General features: G+C 40.7%; 1 protein-coding gene across 2 annotated transcripts in view; it reads left to right on the forward strand.

The window, feature by feature from the left end:
- The first annotated feature begins 3325 nt into the window (after positions 1-3325).
- ATAD2 (ATPase family AAA domain containing 2) overlaps positions 3326-15615 on the forward strand; it is a 51706-nt gene continuing 39416 nt past the window's right edge. The window contains exons 1-2 of one of the 2 annotated variants that reach the window (XM_049853920.1): positions 3326-3813; positions 13345-13493. In XM_049853920.1, the coding sequence (XP_049709877.1) occupies positions 3646-3813; positions 13345-13493 (317 nt within the window). In that variant the 5' untranslated portion in view covers positions 3326-3645. The remainder of the gene's footprint in view (positions 3814-13344; positions 13494-15615) is intronic. The other variant, XM_049853919.1, reaches the window with a different exon arrangement.

Below are 15615 nucleotides of genomic sequence, written 5' to 3' on the forward strand. Positions count from 1 at the left end.
TTCCTCCAGAGCCGACAGAGAGAGAGAGCCTTCCCCTGGAGCTGACGCCCTGAAGCTGGACTTTAAGCCTACTTTACTGTGAGGAAATAAATTTCTCTTTGTTAAAGCTATCCACTTATAGTAGTATTTCTGTTATAGCAGCACTAGATGACTAAGACAGCAGCCGAGCTGTTTACTTTTTTACCACTGCGCCACCAGAGCTCCCATTCCACACTCCAGAAAAAAAAAAACCATTGCCGTCGAGTCGATTCCGACTTATATTGACCCTATAAGACAGAGTAGGACTGCCCCATAGCGTTTCCAGGGAGTACCTGGTGGGCTCAAACTGCTGACCTTTTGGTTAGCAGCCATAGCACTCAACAACCAGGGTTTCCCATTCAGCATTAAAAAGGTGCAAATCAAAGCTATCATGAGATACCACCTCACCCTCACTAGAATAGTTATAATTTTTTAAAAAATGGAAAGTAACAAGTGTTGGCAAGAGCAACAACGTGGAGAAACTGGAACCCTCATCTATTACTGGCAGGAATGCAAAATAGCATGGCTGGTGTGGAATACTGTTTGGCAGTTCCTCAAAAATAATGTGTCTCAGTGTGGCTCTCCTTGGGTTCATCCTACTTGGAGTTCATTGAGCTTCTTAGATCCGTAGATTCATATCTTGCACAAAATGTGTGAGTTTTTCAGCCATTAATTCTTTAAATATTCTTTCTGCCCCTCTCTCTCATCTCCTTCTGGGATCAGGGCTTTGAACCAGTTCATTCTAATTTGAACCTCTGCTGAGAACTTGCATTTCCGCCCCAGATATATGGAATCCCCAGGTATACATAACAATAGGGATCCTGTTAAAATGTAGATTCTGATTCCATACATCTGGGGTGGAAATGCAAGTTCTCAACGGGGGTTCAAACTGGAAGAAACCACTTCAAAGCTCTGTCTGGAGCTTCCATAATGTGTATACTTGTCCCACAATTCCCTTAAACTCTATTCACTTTTCTTCACTCTTTTTGTTTCTCAATTGCCCTATCTTCCAGTTTGTTGATTATTTCTTCTGCCAATTCAAATTTGCTGTTGAGTTACTTTAGTGAATTTTTCATTTCTATTATTGTACGTTTTAGCTCCAGTACGTGTTTGGTTCTTTTTAAAAATTTCCATCCCTTTACTGAAATTCTCATTTGTCCCTGTATTTTTTCCTGGTTTCCCTTAGTTCTTTGCCCATGTTTTCCTTTTGCTCTTTCAGCATAGTTAGTACTGTTGTTTTAATGTCTTTGTCTAGTAAGTCTTATTCTCAGGGATAGTTTCTGTCACTTTATTTTAGTGTTTTGCATTGACCATCCCTTTCTACTTCTTCATCTGCCTTCTCATTTTTTTTTTGCTGAAACTAGCACTTTTATCTATTATACTGTGGTAACTCTGGAAATCTGCTTCTTCCCCTTCCCTAGGGTTTGCTCTTCTTTTGTTATTATTATTTTAATTATTGAAGCCTGAAGTCCACTCCAACACCAGGATATATTGCCTGGATATATTGGCTGTAGCCTCTCTAACACCAGAACTCCCTACCTGGATGCGTTGTCTGCTGTAGCAACCCCTAGATGATGACACTGAACTGGAAAGGTCCAGAACCAATCCTTTCCTGTCATTTATATGTTGCCTTTTTCTTGATTCAGTGTTTTATAATATACTGTAGTCTTTTGACTGGTTTCCAGAGTTCTGAGACCATTTATTCTATCAATTTCTGCCTTTTTGTTGTTGTTCATTTGTTTTTTTGGTTTGGTCGTGAGGGGATGGGAGCATGCCACTGCGTACACCACTCTCTCTCTCTAAGCCCATTTATTATCTTTTAACAAACATATATTTATTTTGTTTATGGTCTTTCTCCTTCCTCTACAATTTAAGTTCCATAAGGTCATTTTTGTTCTTTTTTGTTGTTGTTGTTGTTCACTGATGCATCCCGAGTGCTTAGAACAGTGCTCAGTACATAATAATAGATGCTCAATATTTAATAAGTGTTAAATTAATGAAATGCAGTTATCCAAATCAATAGTTTTTGTTTCTGTTTCACTAGAACTCTTTCTCACATTCTGATCATTCAGCATGTTTTCAGTTTCAAAGTATCAGCAACTGCTACAATGTTAGAGGAACAATTTTCATCCTGTAACAGTAGCAGAAGGAGCCCTGGTGGTAGAACTTTAAGTGCTCAGCTGCTAACTGAAAGATTGGCATTTCAAACCCACCCAGCAGCTCAGCAGGGGAAAGACCTGGCAATCTGCTTTGGTAAAGGTCACCCACTGCCATGGAGTCCATTCTGACTCATACGACCCCACAGGGTTTCCAAGGCTGTAAATCTTTATGGAGCAGACTGCCAAATTTTTTTCGGTGGAGTGGCTGGTGAGTTCGAACTGCCGACCTTTCGGTTCGCAGCTGAGCGCTTTAACCAATGTACCACCAGGGCTTCTCTCTGTAAAGATTACAGCCTAGGATAGGAAACACTATGGGGCATCTGTACTGTGTCACATTGGGTTGCTGAGTCGAAAATCAACTCAGCGGCACCTAACACCACCACAATAGTAAACCTGTTGCCACCTGACTCATAGCGACCCTATAGGACAGAGCAGAACTGCCGCATAGGGTTTCAAAGGAGCGGCTGGTGGATTTGACCGGCCCACCTTTTTGGTTAGCATCCGAAGCTTTCAACCACTGCGCCACCAGGGCTCCCAACACACAAAAAAAAAAAATTTTATTTTTTACACAACATAGTACCTACCCAAAAAGAAAAAACCCAGTGACGTTGAAAATTTACTATGTGCAGGCATTGTTCTAAGGTGTAGTCACAACAGTGGTTTAGAACTACTGTTAGGTATTATTATTAGTTATTTTCTAGATGAGGAAATTAAGTCCCAGAGAGGTGAAGTAATTTGCTCCAGGTCGTATAGGCGAGATATGGCAGAGCTGGGTACAAAGCCTGTCTCCTTAGCTGTTGCACTCTGCTGGGTAGCTTTTAGCTTGGTCCTGTTTTCTTTTTTGTAACTAACTTGTTTTGGTGAAGCCGTCAGTAAAAAGCTCTATGGCTCAAAGTCAAAACCTGTCAAAGACCCAGAGCTTTTTCGGGCCGGTCACGGACTCGGCGTTTTGCATTTGAATTCTAGTTGGCGGGAAGAGGCGGGCAGGTGTGGGGCGGGGCGGGAGGAGGCGCCGGGCCCGTGCCAGCCAATCAGAGCGGGCAGAAACTTCCCTTCCCCCGACGTCCACGCGCCAAAATTCCAAACGGACTCAGCACCGCTTCCCGCCGTCTCCCTCCGCCGAGTCCGCGAGCCGGGACTATCTAAGGAAAAGAAGTCAGCGTTCTCCCCCGACGGTCCTCTCAAGTCCTCGACCCCGTCGGCGCATGTTCCCTTCAACTTCAGCCGGGCCCTCCTCGTCCTATTTACCGGAAGAAAGGAAAAGGCGGGCGTCCCCGGCGAGACCGCGATCCGGGGCCCGGGCGGCGCGTGGGCGGGCCGGGCGGCGGAGGGATCTCGGGCGAGCGTGCCGCGGCTGCTGGCGCGGAGCTTGTGGCGCCAGAATTCGGAGCGCGGAAGAGGCCGAGCAGCTGCCGCCCGAGAGCCGCCCCGTCGCCCGTCTCGGCCGCTCGGAGGCGAGGCGGCGAAGATGGTGGTCCTCCGCAGCAGCCTGGAGCTGCACAGTCCCTCCGCCGCCTCGGCCAGAGACGCCCTGGACCTGTCCAGCGAGTTCCTCAGCCTGGAGCAGATGGGTCGCAGGCGGCTCCGCTCGGCCGGCGCGGCTGAGAAGTCGGCCGTCACCGCGGCAGCCGCGGGCGTGAGTAGCGGCCTGGGGCGGGCCCTTCGGGCAGCGCCTGTGGGGCCCGGGTAGCGGGCGGTGGCGCAGGACCCGTGACAGTTGGGGGGCGGCGGGAGGGGAGGAGTGCGTCCCCTGAAACAGTGAAATAGAAGCCTGCTTACCAGGGGAGCCCCCGGGGGTGCGGGTCAGGTCCCGGAGAGCCAGCTGGCTGCAAGAGGGCGAAGCAGCTCTTTCCCCCCTCCTTTTACGGAAGAGGAAACCGGCGCCCGCCAGAGCTGACGTGCACTCAGGGACCGATCCCTGGTTCTTTGGGCTGCTTCCTTCACCCATGCTCTCCGATTGCTCGGCCTCCCGCCCTAGGTTCGCATCAGTCAGTTGAAAACAACACACGTTGGCTGCTTGTCGTTGTTATGTGCCCTAGAGTGGACTCCCTCATAGCCACCCTATGAGACAGAGTCGAGCAGCCCCACGGGGTTTTCTAGGCTGTGACCTTTGCGGGAGCAGGTCGCCAGGTCTTTCTCCCGCAGAGCCACTGGTAGGTTTGAATCCCGACCTTTCCGTTAGCAGCCGAGCGCTTAACCATTGCGCCACCAGGGCGCCCAACTGACTGCTTACTGTATGCATTATAAACGTTTTAGGGGCTGCGGGGATAGAAAGATTGTAATTCAGGTTCCCTGACCTCCATTTACAATCCAGGCGGGTTCGGTTATCAGCTCCGTGAATAATACCCGGTTGCATAATGTGGAGGGATGGAAACCATCGTTTCCTGTACGCTCTCTTTCGTTAATCCCCGTAACAACCCTAGGAGAGCAGTTATAGTATCTGTTTTACCGAGGCAGACACGGACTCAAAGGTAACCAGTTAGAGGTAAATCTAAAATTGGAACCCAGATTCCCTGCCTCCAAAATCTTTTCCTTTCTGTCATGCGACAGTTACAAACAACGTCTGTAGGGGAAGTGTGCAGGAGGTGGAGCAGTAAGATCCTCCTGAAAGAGGTGGTCCTTTTTCTAGGTCTGAAGGACAGATAGGATTTTTGACTGGCAGAATCAAGGGTGAGGAAGAGTTTCTTTCCCCAACCCTTCCCAGCTGCTAAAAGAGGCAGAGGTGAAGGGCACAGCGTTAGCGAAAGGTTAGGGAGGTTGAGAAAGCAGCACTGTTGGAAGTTAGCACAGCAGGGAGTAGGAGTTAGGGTAGACTGGGGAGTAGGAAAAACAGGACCAGAGAGAGGGTTAGGAACTCGGAAGGCAATGAGAGGTCAACGGGAGGCATTGTGGTGGGAAAGGGTGACAAAGCACAGTCCTCTTTTTTAGTTCAGTCTTGTGTTGCTAAGGGAGTGGTCACTACATGAAATTAATAACCAGTATCTTTTGTGGATGCCTTATACTGGTTGCTTCTGTACTGAGAGGTTTGAGTTAAGAGAGACTTTGTAGTTTCTTAACTCTCTAATATTTTGATTCTGAGTTGAAAAGACATACTTTCCTGACTTTGAGGATTTGTTTCTCAATCACAAGTGCAGAAATTGGCAGAGATCTGGGAAAACCAGATACTTCTTTAACTGACCTATTAACCTGTGTTCAGAAAAGCTAATTATTTCAGCAAATATTTGTTGACTGTTTATTATGTTTAGGATAATGCTAGATCTTGTAACTACAATGATATGTTGAACACTGGTTAAGTACATAGGCTCTTAAGATAACTGAGTTTTGACTCCGAGCTTACCAGTAATCAGGACTTCTTTATGCTTGTTAAATTGCAGTAATACCCACCACATGGGTTGTCGATTCCCACTCATAGCAACCCTAAAGGACAGAGTAGAACTGCCCCATAGGAAATCTTTACAGGAGCAGATCACCAGGTGTTTTCTCTCACAGAGCTGCTGGTAGGAGAATCTGACCACCTCTCAAATCCTCCTGTCTTGCCATGCTGGTTCAAGCATTATCTCGTGCCTGGATTATTAAAATAGTCTTTTGATTGGCCTTTTTGCCCTGATATGTATGTATTTCTATCAGGAGCAGATTATCTAGTAAGTAAGATAAGCAAGGACTTGTGTTTACTAACCTGTAGTGTACAATTTCACATGGGTTTCACTTTGATGTGGTGTGGTGAAACCTACGTGAAATTGTTGACTACAGATTCAGTAAGCACAGCCCCTGCTTACCTTGCATGTTGGATAATCCGCCCCGTCTGTATATGCGTATATATCCTGTTCTAAGAGTCAGTTCTCAGTATAGCTCACAGTAATCCATTTAAAAAGTCAAAATACTTTATCACTTTTCTCTCAAAAACCCTGTAGTGGCCCCTTGAGAGTAACAATTTAAAAAATTGGGGACAGGTCTAGGCCCTCTGCCCTCCTGTCGTTTATCTCTTTGATGACATCCTTTTTTTATTCTTCCTTTTGCAAAACGTGCTCTGCTCCAGCCATACTGGCCTAGCTTTTTGAATATCAAGACCTTTACACTTGCTGTTCCCTTTGCCTGGAATACTCTCCCCCTGTAAATCTGCCTGGCTGGTTTCTTTATCTCCTTTTACTGTACTTATGTATGTATATACCAAACCCACTGCCGTCTAGTCGATTCCGACTCATAGCAACCCTACAGGACAGAGTAGAACTGCCCCATAGAGTTTCCAAGGAGCGCCTGGCGGATTCGAACTGCCAGCCTTTTGGTTAGCAGCCATAGCACTTAACCACTACGCCACCAGGGTTTCCATGTATGTATATATATATACATATATATATTTTTTTAATTACAAAAACACTCAGAGCTCCTATAGTACTTACCTTATGAGGTGTGATTATCCTTGTTTTCCAAATGAGAAAATTGAGTCACAGAGACTTAAATAACTTGCCTAAATTCACCCGTATAGTAAGTGGTAGAGCCGAGATTCAAATCAAAGAATCTGGCTCCTTCAAGTCTTTGGTAAAATTTCATCTTTTCAGTGATGCTTACCCTTAGCACCCTACTTAAAGTTAGAAACCATTCCTCTTGACGTTCTTAGTGCCCCTTACTCTGCTTTATGTTCTCCTACAACTTATCACCTTCTAACATATTCTATAATTTTGTAATTTATTATATTTTTGTTGTTGTTGGGTGCCATCAAGTCAGTTCCGACTCATAACGACCCTGTGTACAATAGAATGAAACACTGCCTGTTCCTGCACCATCCTCACAGTCATTATGCTTGAGCCCATTATTGCAGCCACTGTGTTGATCCATCTTGAGGAGGGTCTTCCTCTTTTTTACTGACCCTCTACTTTACCAAGCATGATGTCCTTCTCCAGGGACTGGTCCCTCCTGATAACATGTCCAAAGTACAGGAGACAAAGTGTCACTATCCTCACTTCTAAGGAGCATTCTGGCTGTACTTCTTCCAAGACAGATTTGTTCATTCTTCTGGATACTTCTCCAATACCGTAATTCAGAGGCATTGATTCTTCTCCGGTCTTCCTTATTCATTGTTCAGCTTTCCCATGCATATGAGGTGATTGAGAATACCATGGCTTGGGTCAGGCATCTCTTAGTCCTCAAAGTGACATATTTGCTCCTTAACACTTTAAAGAGGCATTTTGCGGAAGATTTGCCCAACGCAATACATCATCTGATTTCTTGACTGCTGCTTCCATGGGCATTGATTGTGGATTTGTAAAATGAAAATTGTATTTTTATATCTCCCCTAATCAAAACGTAACTCCATAGGAGCTTGGATTTTGTCTTTTTGTTTGGTGATGTCAAATTGCCAATGCCTAGATCAGAATGTAGCATGTAGTAGGTGCACAATAAACATTTTTTGTTGTCTTTTTGATCTAAAAGAGCTTAGTCTAGCAGAGAAGACTTAAACAGTAATATACAGAGATTATATGCAATAAACACCATACCAGTGATGTAGGGTGGCTAAGCAATGACAGCTGGAAAGGACCCCCACCCCCCACCCCAGGCCAGAATTTCCGGTAAAGAGTATATCTTTTTGAGAAGAAATGCCCTTCCCCTCTATAAATCAGAGGGCCTGTGTAGATCAAATTATAATCAGAGTTGTCTAGTGAGAGTTCTTGAGGATTGGATCAAAAGAAATGGGTAGTCCTGAGGGATAATATATTCATAGCTGACAAAAGCCCACCAATACCAAAAATGAAATATACTTTTGTGACTGGAATATTTTCTAATTTGGAGACTTTACACTCAATATATTTGATTTAGTTACAGCTTTTTACGTTAATCATGCATTTCAGAGGCTAACTCCCTGGTCACTCTGGTTGTTTTTGTGTATTTCCTAGTCTCCTCATCCACATTTATTGACAGCATTTCTCAGGGTAGGTTACTTTTACGTGTGGTTAAATTTATTCATTAACTTGCATTTTTCTTAGTTTAATCTCAGAGACTGACCTCATCTTCCGGTTCTGAAGGTACTTATAGTCATCTATTAATTAACCGCATTTTACTTTTTTTTTTTTCTTCACATTTTACTTTTATGTTTTGAATATCATCTCATTCAGCTGGGCTTAAGAATTTGTTGTCTTTTAACTGGCATTTGTTAATGGATTCCCTGATTATTTCGTTGTTGTTTAAGTTTGTTTTTTAAATTTTTTTTTTTTTTTACTTTTATTTTCATCGTACCAGCCTCATGGGTTTGGATGCCCCTTCTGTGGTTTCTTTTTCCTCTTGAGTCAGACGAGTCATTGTTTATTTCCATACTCTCACAGGCCTGAGGCTCTTTGATTCCTGTAAATTCAGGGTTGTTTCTTATGCTGGAGAGTCACTTAAGGATGGATAGCAAGATTTTTTTGTGATGGTTGGACATTACTTTTAGGTTTGTTTACCTACATTTTTATTCCTCCCATATATCGTTAGGTAAAACAAAATAAAACATGCTACAGTATGCAGAAGGTACTATTGTCATTTTTTAATTGTATGTTTATTATAAGCCTGGAAAGATATTTAGATTCAACACTGATTGTACATATATAGAAGATTTTTTAAAACTTGAAGCATAACACAACACAGGGAAAAAAAGCTCAATGAAGCATCACAAAGAATGGGTAGGGAGATTTTGACATGTGGCAATGAATGTTGCTCCCTGGAGTTGGATGACATGACAGCTCTGTGTTCTAGAGATTTGGGCTTGGTCTGGGGCAAAGATAGATGAGTAGTCCATTTTTTCTAGGCAGTTTATGTTAGCCTGTAGCATAAGACAGAAAGAGCCCTTGATTTTAGGCTTAGAAGTTGCAACTTTTCTTGGGAAACAGTGAGGAGCCAGGAACAGGGACCTGATGAGATAGGGAATAGAATGTATTACAGTCAACAAAGCTGGAGCTTGACAGTCTAGTTAAAAGATTATAATAGTAATAGCTGCCACTTAAATAGTACTTGCTATGTGCCAGGCAAGTTACCTAATACACACATACACATTACCGTATAAAGTAACTTCTTATCCTCATTACAGATAGGAAAAGTGAGGCACAGAGACTTTGCATAACTTGTCCAGGATCACACAGCCCTAAGTTACAGGGCCAAGAGTCAATCCTAGGCAATCTATCTCTAGAGTGTGGGCTCTCAGTTAGTACATTGTTATCACAGTAGTCCAAGGAGAGAAAACTGGAGTCTAAACTAAGGTGGTAGTAGTAGGAATGGAGAGGAAAATGCCAACTACCACTGCAGGAGGTCTGAGAGTTGTTCAAATACAAGAAGGGAGGACAGTGTTGGTTCCAGCAGAAGAGGAGAGCAGTAGACAGTTGGGATTATGATGCCAGAGTTTGGTGAGAGGTTACCCATTGCTGTCCAGTCCATTACGACTCATAGTGACCCTATAGGACAGAGTAGAACTGCCTCATAGAGTTTCCAAGGAGCAGCTGATGGATTCGAACTGCCAACCTTTTGGTTAGCAACCGAGCTCTTAACCACTGCACCACCAGGGCTCTTTTGGACTGCATATCTTTTGGAGTAACATATAGTATAGTGATTGTTGAATCCTAAAGGTGGTTGAAAAGCATTGCAAATCACAAAAAGACTAAGGAGAAGATCTTGAATAATGGTTACATTTTAAGGATGGGAAGAGGATGAATCATGTATGTAACCAAGGATATCATGTAGATCAAGAGATCAAAGCATTTAAAAAAGGCACTGATCAACTCCATCGATGTTAATGAGGTAGAGCAAACACCATTGGATTTAGCTGTTGGGAGATAGCTTTGAATCTGCTAAAGGAGCTAAAGAGATAGAAACTAAGTTGCTGGAGCTTGTGGAACAGGTAGATGGTGAAGAACTAACTACTCTTATGTTTAAAGACAAAGCTAAGAAGGGATATCACACCTGTACTGGGTGTAGCACATATACCATTGTGCATGCTGTTTATGCTGCTATTCAAACTTTCAGAGAGTCTTAAGTCTGGGCAAATGCATTTTATAGGTCAGTATTACAACTGTAAGGAGCCCTGATGGCGCAGTGGTTAAACGCTCAGCTGCCAACCAAAAGATTGGTGATTCGAACCCACCAGCCACTCTGGGAAAAAGATGTGGCAATCTGCTTCCATTAAAGTTACAGCCTTGGAAACCCTGTGGGGCAGCTCTACTCTGTCCTATACGGTCACTATGGGTCCGAATCAACTTTACAGCAATGGGTTTGATTTTGGTTTTTTATGCCATATGTAAAGCAGCATAGAAACTAGTAGATTTCAAATGAGTAAATTGGCAGCCTTAGGCTTAGCTTGTTAATAGACAGTATCTCAATGAAGTATATACTATCTTGTGTTTTTCATCAGCTCAATTAAATCATAAAATTGTAGCTTTGGAAAGGTCTTTTTTTCCTAGGTTATCTAAGGCAGTGACTCCTAAACTTTTTTGCTCACATACTTCCTAAATTGTTTTTAACTGTGTATTCCTTTGTATATTTTTATGTTGCCATCTAAGGTTTTTTGTCTCTCACTTTGTTTAAATAGTTACGAAGAATAATTTCTGCCATCCTTTACCGTTAACATTAAACATAATGAAACTTACATCAGAAGTATATATGTATCCACCAGGAATCTAGCAGTTACAGTTATTCAATATCTGTCCTGAACATGAAAAAGCAATACACTAACAAGCTCTTTTAGCAGGCAGATATTTTACATTGATGCTCTTTTTTTTTCCTCTCAATTTGTATTTCCAATTCACTTAACCCACAGTATGTTAATATATTTTTATGCTTGAAAGTCATTTATTAATCTTTTCTGTGACTTAAAGTGTTCAGGAGATAAATTATTCTGCATTGAATTATCATAATTACTGATAAGCAAAACAACAGTACATATACTTTTATTAAAAATGATTCAATAAAAAGTGTGATTTTATTAGGATCTAATATAGTTGTTGTAAGGAGCCCTGGTGGTACAATAGTTAAGCACTTGGATGCTAACTGAAAGGGGACAGTTTGAACCCACCAGCCGCTCCGCGGGAGAAAAGACCTGGTGTTCTTCTCCTGTAAAGATTACAGGTAGGTCACCCTATGGGGCAGCTCTTCTCTGTCCTATAGGGCCTGTATGAGTTGGAACAACATGCATGATCACAACGATATGGTTGAAGTCCGCCACTCACCCAATTAGTTTGGATGTCTGTGGATAAATCTTACTTATTGCTTAAATTACTAAAAGCCAGTTTGGCATCAATCTCTCTTTTTTTCCTTTTTTTATAAATATAAGCACTGAGAAACATTGTTCACATCAATAAGTGGATAAAATGAAAGGAGTTTTTTCGAGGAGGGCCACTCAGTTTTTCTGGCTTCTATACAGAATATCACTTGCCAGAAGTCATTTTTAAAGCTCTTAGCTTGATTAGGTTCCTCTCAATTTTGTTGAAAGTGAAGAATTGGAAACCACCTAATAAGGGAAGGGATTTGTTACCTTGCTCAGTCATTCATTTTCTTAACACCTACAGGGATGTTTTTCTTTGCTTGGCTTTATAGAGATTTAATGCCTTGAGGCAGTCCACAATAGTAAGTCCACAGAATGGGTGAGAAATAGGACTTCCTTTTTGTAAAATGGGAGAAAGGCAAATGAAAGAGGACGCCTTGTGTTAAGGAAGGCACCTTCTCAGGCAGATCAGTTTTAAGAAAAAGTACTTATGGAGGTTGAGAATCTGGAAATAGATTCCCTTAAAATTACCTTGGACAGTCTTGTTACACTACTCCTATTTAAGCTGTAGGGATTCTGTTTTCAAACATCCTTAAATACAGTTACACTGACAGGTGGTGATAAGTCATATACATTACTTAATATTTTATGAAGCACATAATTCTTACATAAATCTTTGTGGTATGAATGTTCTTATTTGTGAATCAATCAGGTAGTCAGCATAAAGTCACAGAGGTGGCAGGACAGGAATTAAAAATTTCTTTCTACCTCCTAGTTGCTGGTACCTGATAAAACTAGGTGACAGAGTAAAGGCAGACTAAAAAGGGAGGAAGAGGAACAATGTTTTGTTTTTTCTCTAAAGCATTACCTGTTTTTCTAAAATTATCAGTTTCATAGTGGTAAGGCATAGAATTTTAGAGCTGTCAGAGACTTTTGACTTCTCTCCTAATGTAGAGATTCTTTATACGATTTCAGTCAGGTTCTTAATGAACTTTTTTACTACTTCGTGACATCCTCTGTACTCTTAAAGCAGCCCACTAACTTAGCTTCTGGAGTCCCTGAGTGGTGCATACGGTAACATGCTCAGCTGCTAAGGACAGATTAGAGGTTTGAGTCCACCTAGGGGCACCTCTGGCCTGGCCATTGAAAACCTACAGTGGCACACATGGTTGCTAGGAGTTGGAATAGACTTAATGGCAACTGGTTAACTTAGTCTCTAGTTTATTTTTCTTATTATTATTGCATGTGTGTTATTCTTTTTAGTCTAGTTTGTTGAGCAAGCCTTTTGAGAAATTATTGGTGGGGGCTATTGTATGACAACATCCTGCAGAAGAAGGGCCTACTTTGTGTGCTTTTCTGTAGCATGGTAGGGTTGGCTTAAATTAAGTTACATAGAGCTCTGTGATTTTTACAACAGAGTAACATACCTAAAGAGTCTGAATTCGGTTGCATTATCTGAGTGAAACTGGTTGAAACAGATAGTTGATAAGAACTCCTTTTTCAACAAGGCCAAAATTACAATTATGATGGCCAGTTATTTTAAGGTTGCTACCAGTGGCTGGGATAGCAAACAATGTTATGTATGTGTCTTTTTTAGGTATTTCTGATTTCTGGAACCTTAAAATAAATGAGTACTTACAGTAATGAACTATTATAATTTTTTGTCAGTGGTGGAGAAGTTCACTTTCTAGACTACTTGTTATGAAATAGAACTATAAACCCTCTATACATCTTATGTTAGTCATGAAATGCTAAGTTTGCTGAATGTGTTGATCATAAAATGATTATTTATTCTAGATAATTGTAGTCTGATGTCTTGGCGAGATGCAGAATGATATTTCACAGAAAGCAGTTGTTTCAAACTTGTAATTAGAGAAAACTTTTAGGAGGAATTTAACTTAGGGGTTTTAACTAAAAAAACTTAGATGTCTTTCTTAATTTTTTTTAAAGGATGGGTCTTCGGTTAAGGAAGTGAAAACCTACCACCAGACGCGTACTTTAAAGCCTTTGAGAAAAAATGCACAGAATTCTTCAGATTCTAGTTTTGATAAGAATATGGAAATAATGGAGAAACATGCTAATGGCAGGCATTTTACAAGGTAATACAAGACGATTGACCAGTAATTCAAAATAATTTTAAAGTAGCAATTTAGGATTTGCATTTAATTTTTAAAGTGTATTCTTGACCAGTTATCAAGATTCCTGGTGTTTTAAATGTAATTTATTTGACATAAGTTTGCCACAAATGAAAGTTATTGAATTAAAAATTAATATGTACACAATCTGGTTTGTTTTTATTTTCATGTTCAGAAACAATATTTGAGCTAAGGTTGGTACTTAAGTATCCAAAGAGTCTTCTTGCAACTACCTTGCTTGTGATATGTAGCTCTACTTTAATTTTTTACAAAACCTTTGTTCAAGACAGTAATCCTATTCCCGAATGCTTGTTACCAGTTTTTCGTCAATTCTGAGTCATTTATGAACTTCTCTGTGTTGGCATGCTCCAAAGCAGTCTTCACAAAGGAGGCCGAACGTGATTTCTTTTTTCAACTAGTTTTATGTGTGTCTACTAGATGCCGCATACGTATCTTATTTTGCTTTCTCAAAAACACTGAGGTAGGTGCCATGAATCCCATTTTAACACACAAGGAATAAGTAGTTTGGCTAAATTCATGGAACTGAGATTTGGTTAAGAGCAGGATTTAAATCTAAGCTAAGTTTAATTAACTCAAAACCTTCACTTTTTTTCCTTCTTGATAGGACTTAATAGAAATGAGGGGAAAGCCCCAATTAGAGAAAATTTGTTTGATGAAATAATTGTTTTTACGTTAATTCTTTTCTAAAGAAACTATTGGTAATGATACAGAAGTTTAGACCCCTCCTGCTCTTAAATAAAATTATGATTCTTAGTTTGTATAGCAAATTTTCCAGGTAAGTGAGGGTAAGCCCTTTTTAGTTTCTGAATTTTTGTTCCTGTTATTTTTTACTAGTTAAGTAGTCTTTTATTCTATATTTTTAAAGTTACATCTCATCCATTATTTATGGAGTCCAAGATACTAGCAATTTAAGCACACATTGTTTGAAACATTAAATATGAAAAAACACAGACTGTTAAGCTGTGACATGCCATCAATGCTAAGATATATCCCAATTTCAGAGATTTTAAAATAGGGGGGAAATGTACAGCTTTTATAATCAATGCAATCAATTATAAGCTAGCCTGGTCTTTCTGAAACTTGAAGTCTTCAGGTTTATTTTTGGGGTCCATGAATTCTGTGTGACAATTTTTAAGTTATGTTTCATAATATGAGGAAAAAAATAAGCATGTTCTGGATAATCTAAATTACCAGTTTATAGAGACTTGTCATAAAATTTTAGGCCCTGCGTTTGCGCTTACAGTTGAATTGACATCAAGTAGTATTTACTTATGTCAGGTTCATGAGATAAGAACAGAATCTGACTTAATACGTGGATGGCACACGCACTGCCAGAAGAAGGCCATGTGATGTGATGTCGTGACATACTGTTGATGTGAATATTTGGAGCACTTCAAATAAAGAAAAACAGTGGGTGAATTGACTCATCATGATAGATAGTGGTATAGATGCCAAACTCAAGAGAAACTGTTAGCAAATCAGTATCATATTCACACAGCAAATAGCTATTTTGTTTCAACAAAACCTCATATTGTTAATACTTTTTGTTATTGTTGGTGGTTTTATAGTTTCATTTGTATAAAACTTGTAAATGGATTTAGATCAGTTTGGTTTGTAAATATTCATACAAAACATTAATATTGGAGGCCCTCAAAGTTTTTACCTTTGAAAGGATCTATGTTATTCAAATGAGAAGTAATAGAAAAGTATTAAGGGAGCATATTAAAATATGTACTTTTTGATCTGGATTTACAGGTGAATACCTTGGTATTTTTAAGTTGGAGTCCTTCTAAAACATATTGAATTCCTACCTTTTTCATTAATTACTTTTTATGAACTGCTTACTAGAAACCCTGGTGGCGTAGTGGTTAAGTGCTATGGCTGCTAACCAAAAGGTCAGCAGTTTGAATCTGCCAGGCGCTCCTTGGAAACTCTGTGGGGCAGTTCTACTCTGCCCTGTAGGGTCGCTATGAGTCAGAATCAGCTCGACGGCAGCAGGTTTGGTTTTGTTTTTTTTTTTAACTGCTTAACTGAGATATAATTCACATTCCATAGAATTCACGAT

Source organism: Elephas maximus, chromosome 15 (genome assembly GCF_024166365.1).
Source record: "Elephas maximus indicus isolate mEleMax1 chromosome 15, mEleMax1 primary haplotype, whole genome shotgun sequence".
Taxonomy (NCBI): domain Eukaryota; kingdom Metazoa; phylum Chordata; class Mammalia; order Proboscidea; family Elephantidae; genus Elephas; species Elephas maximus.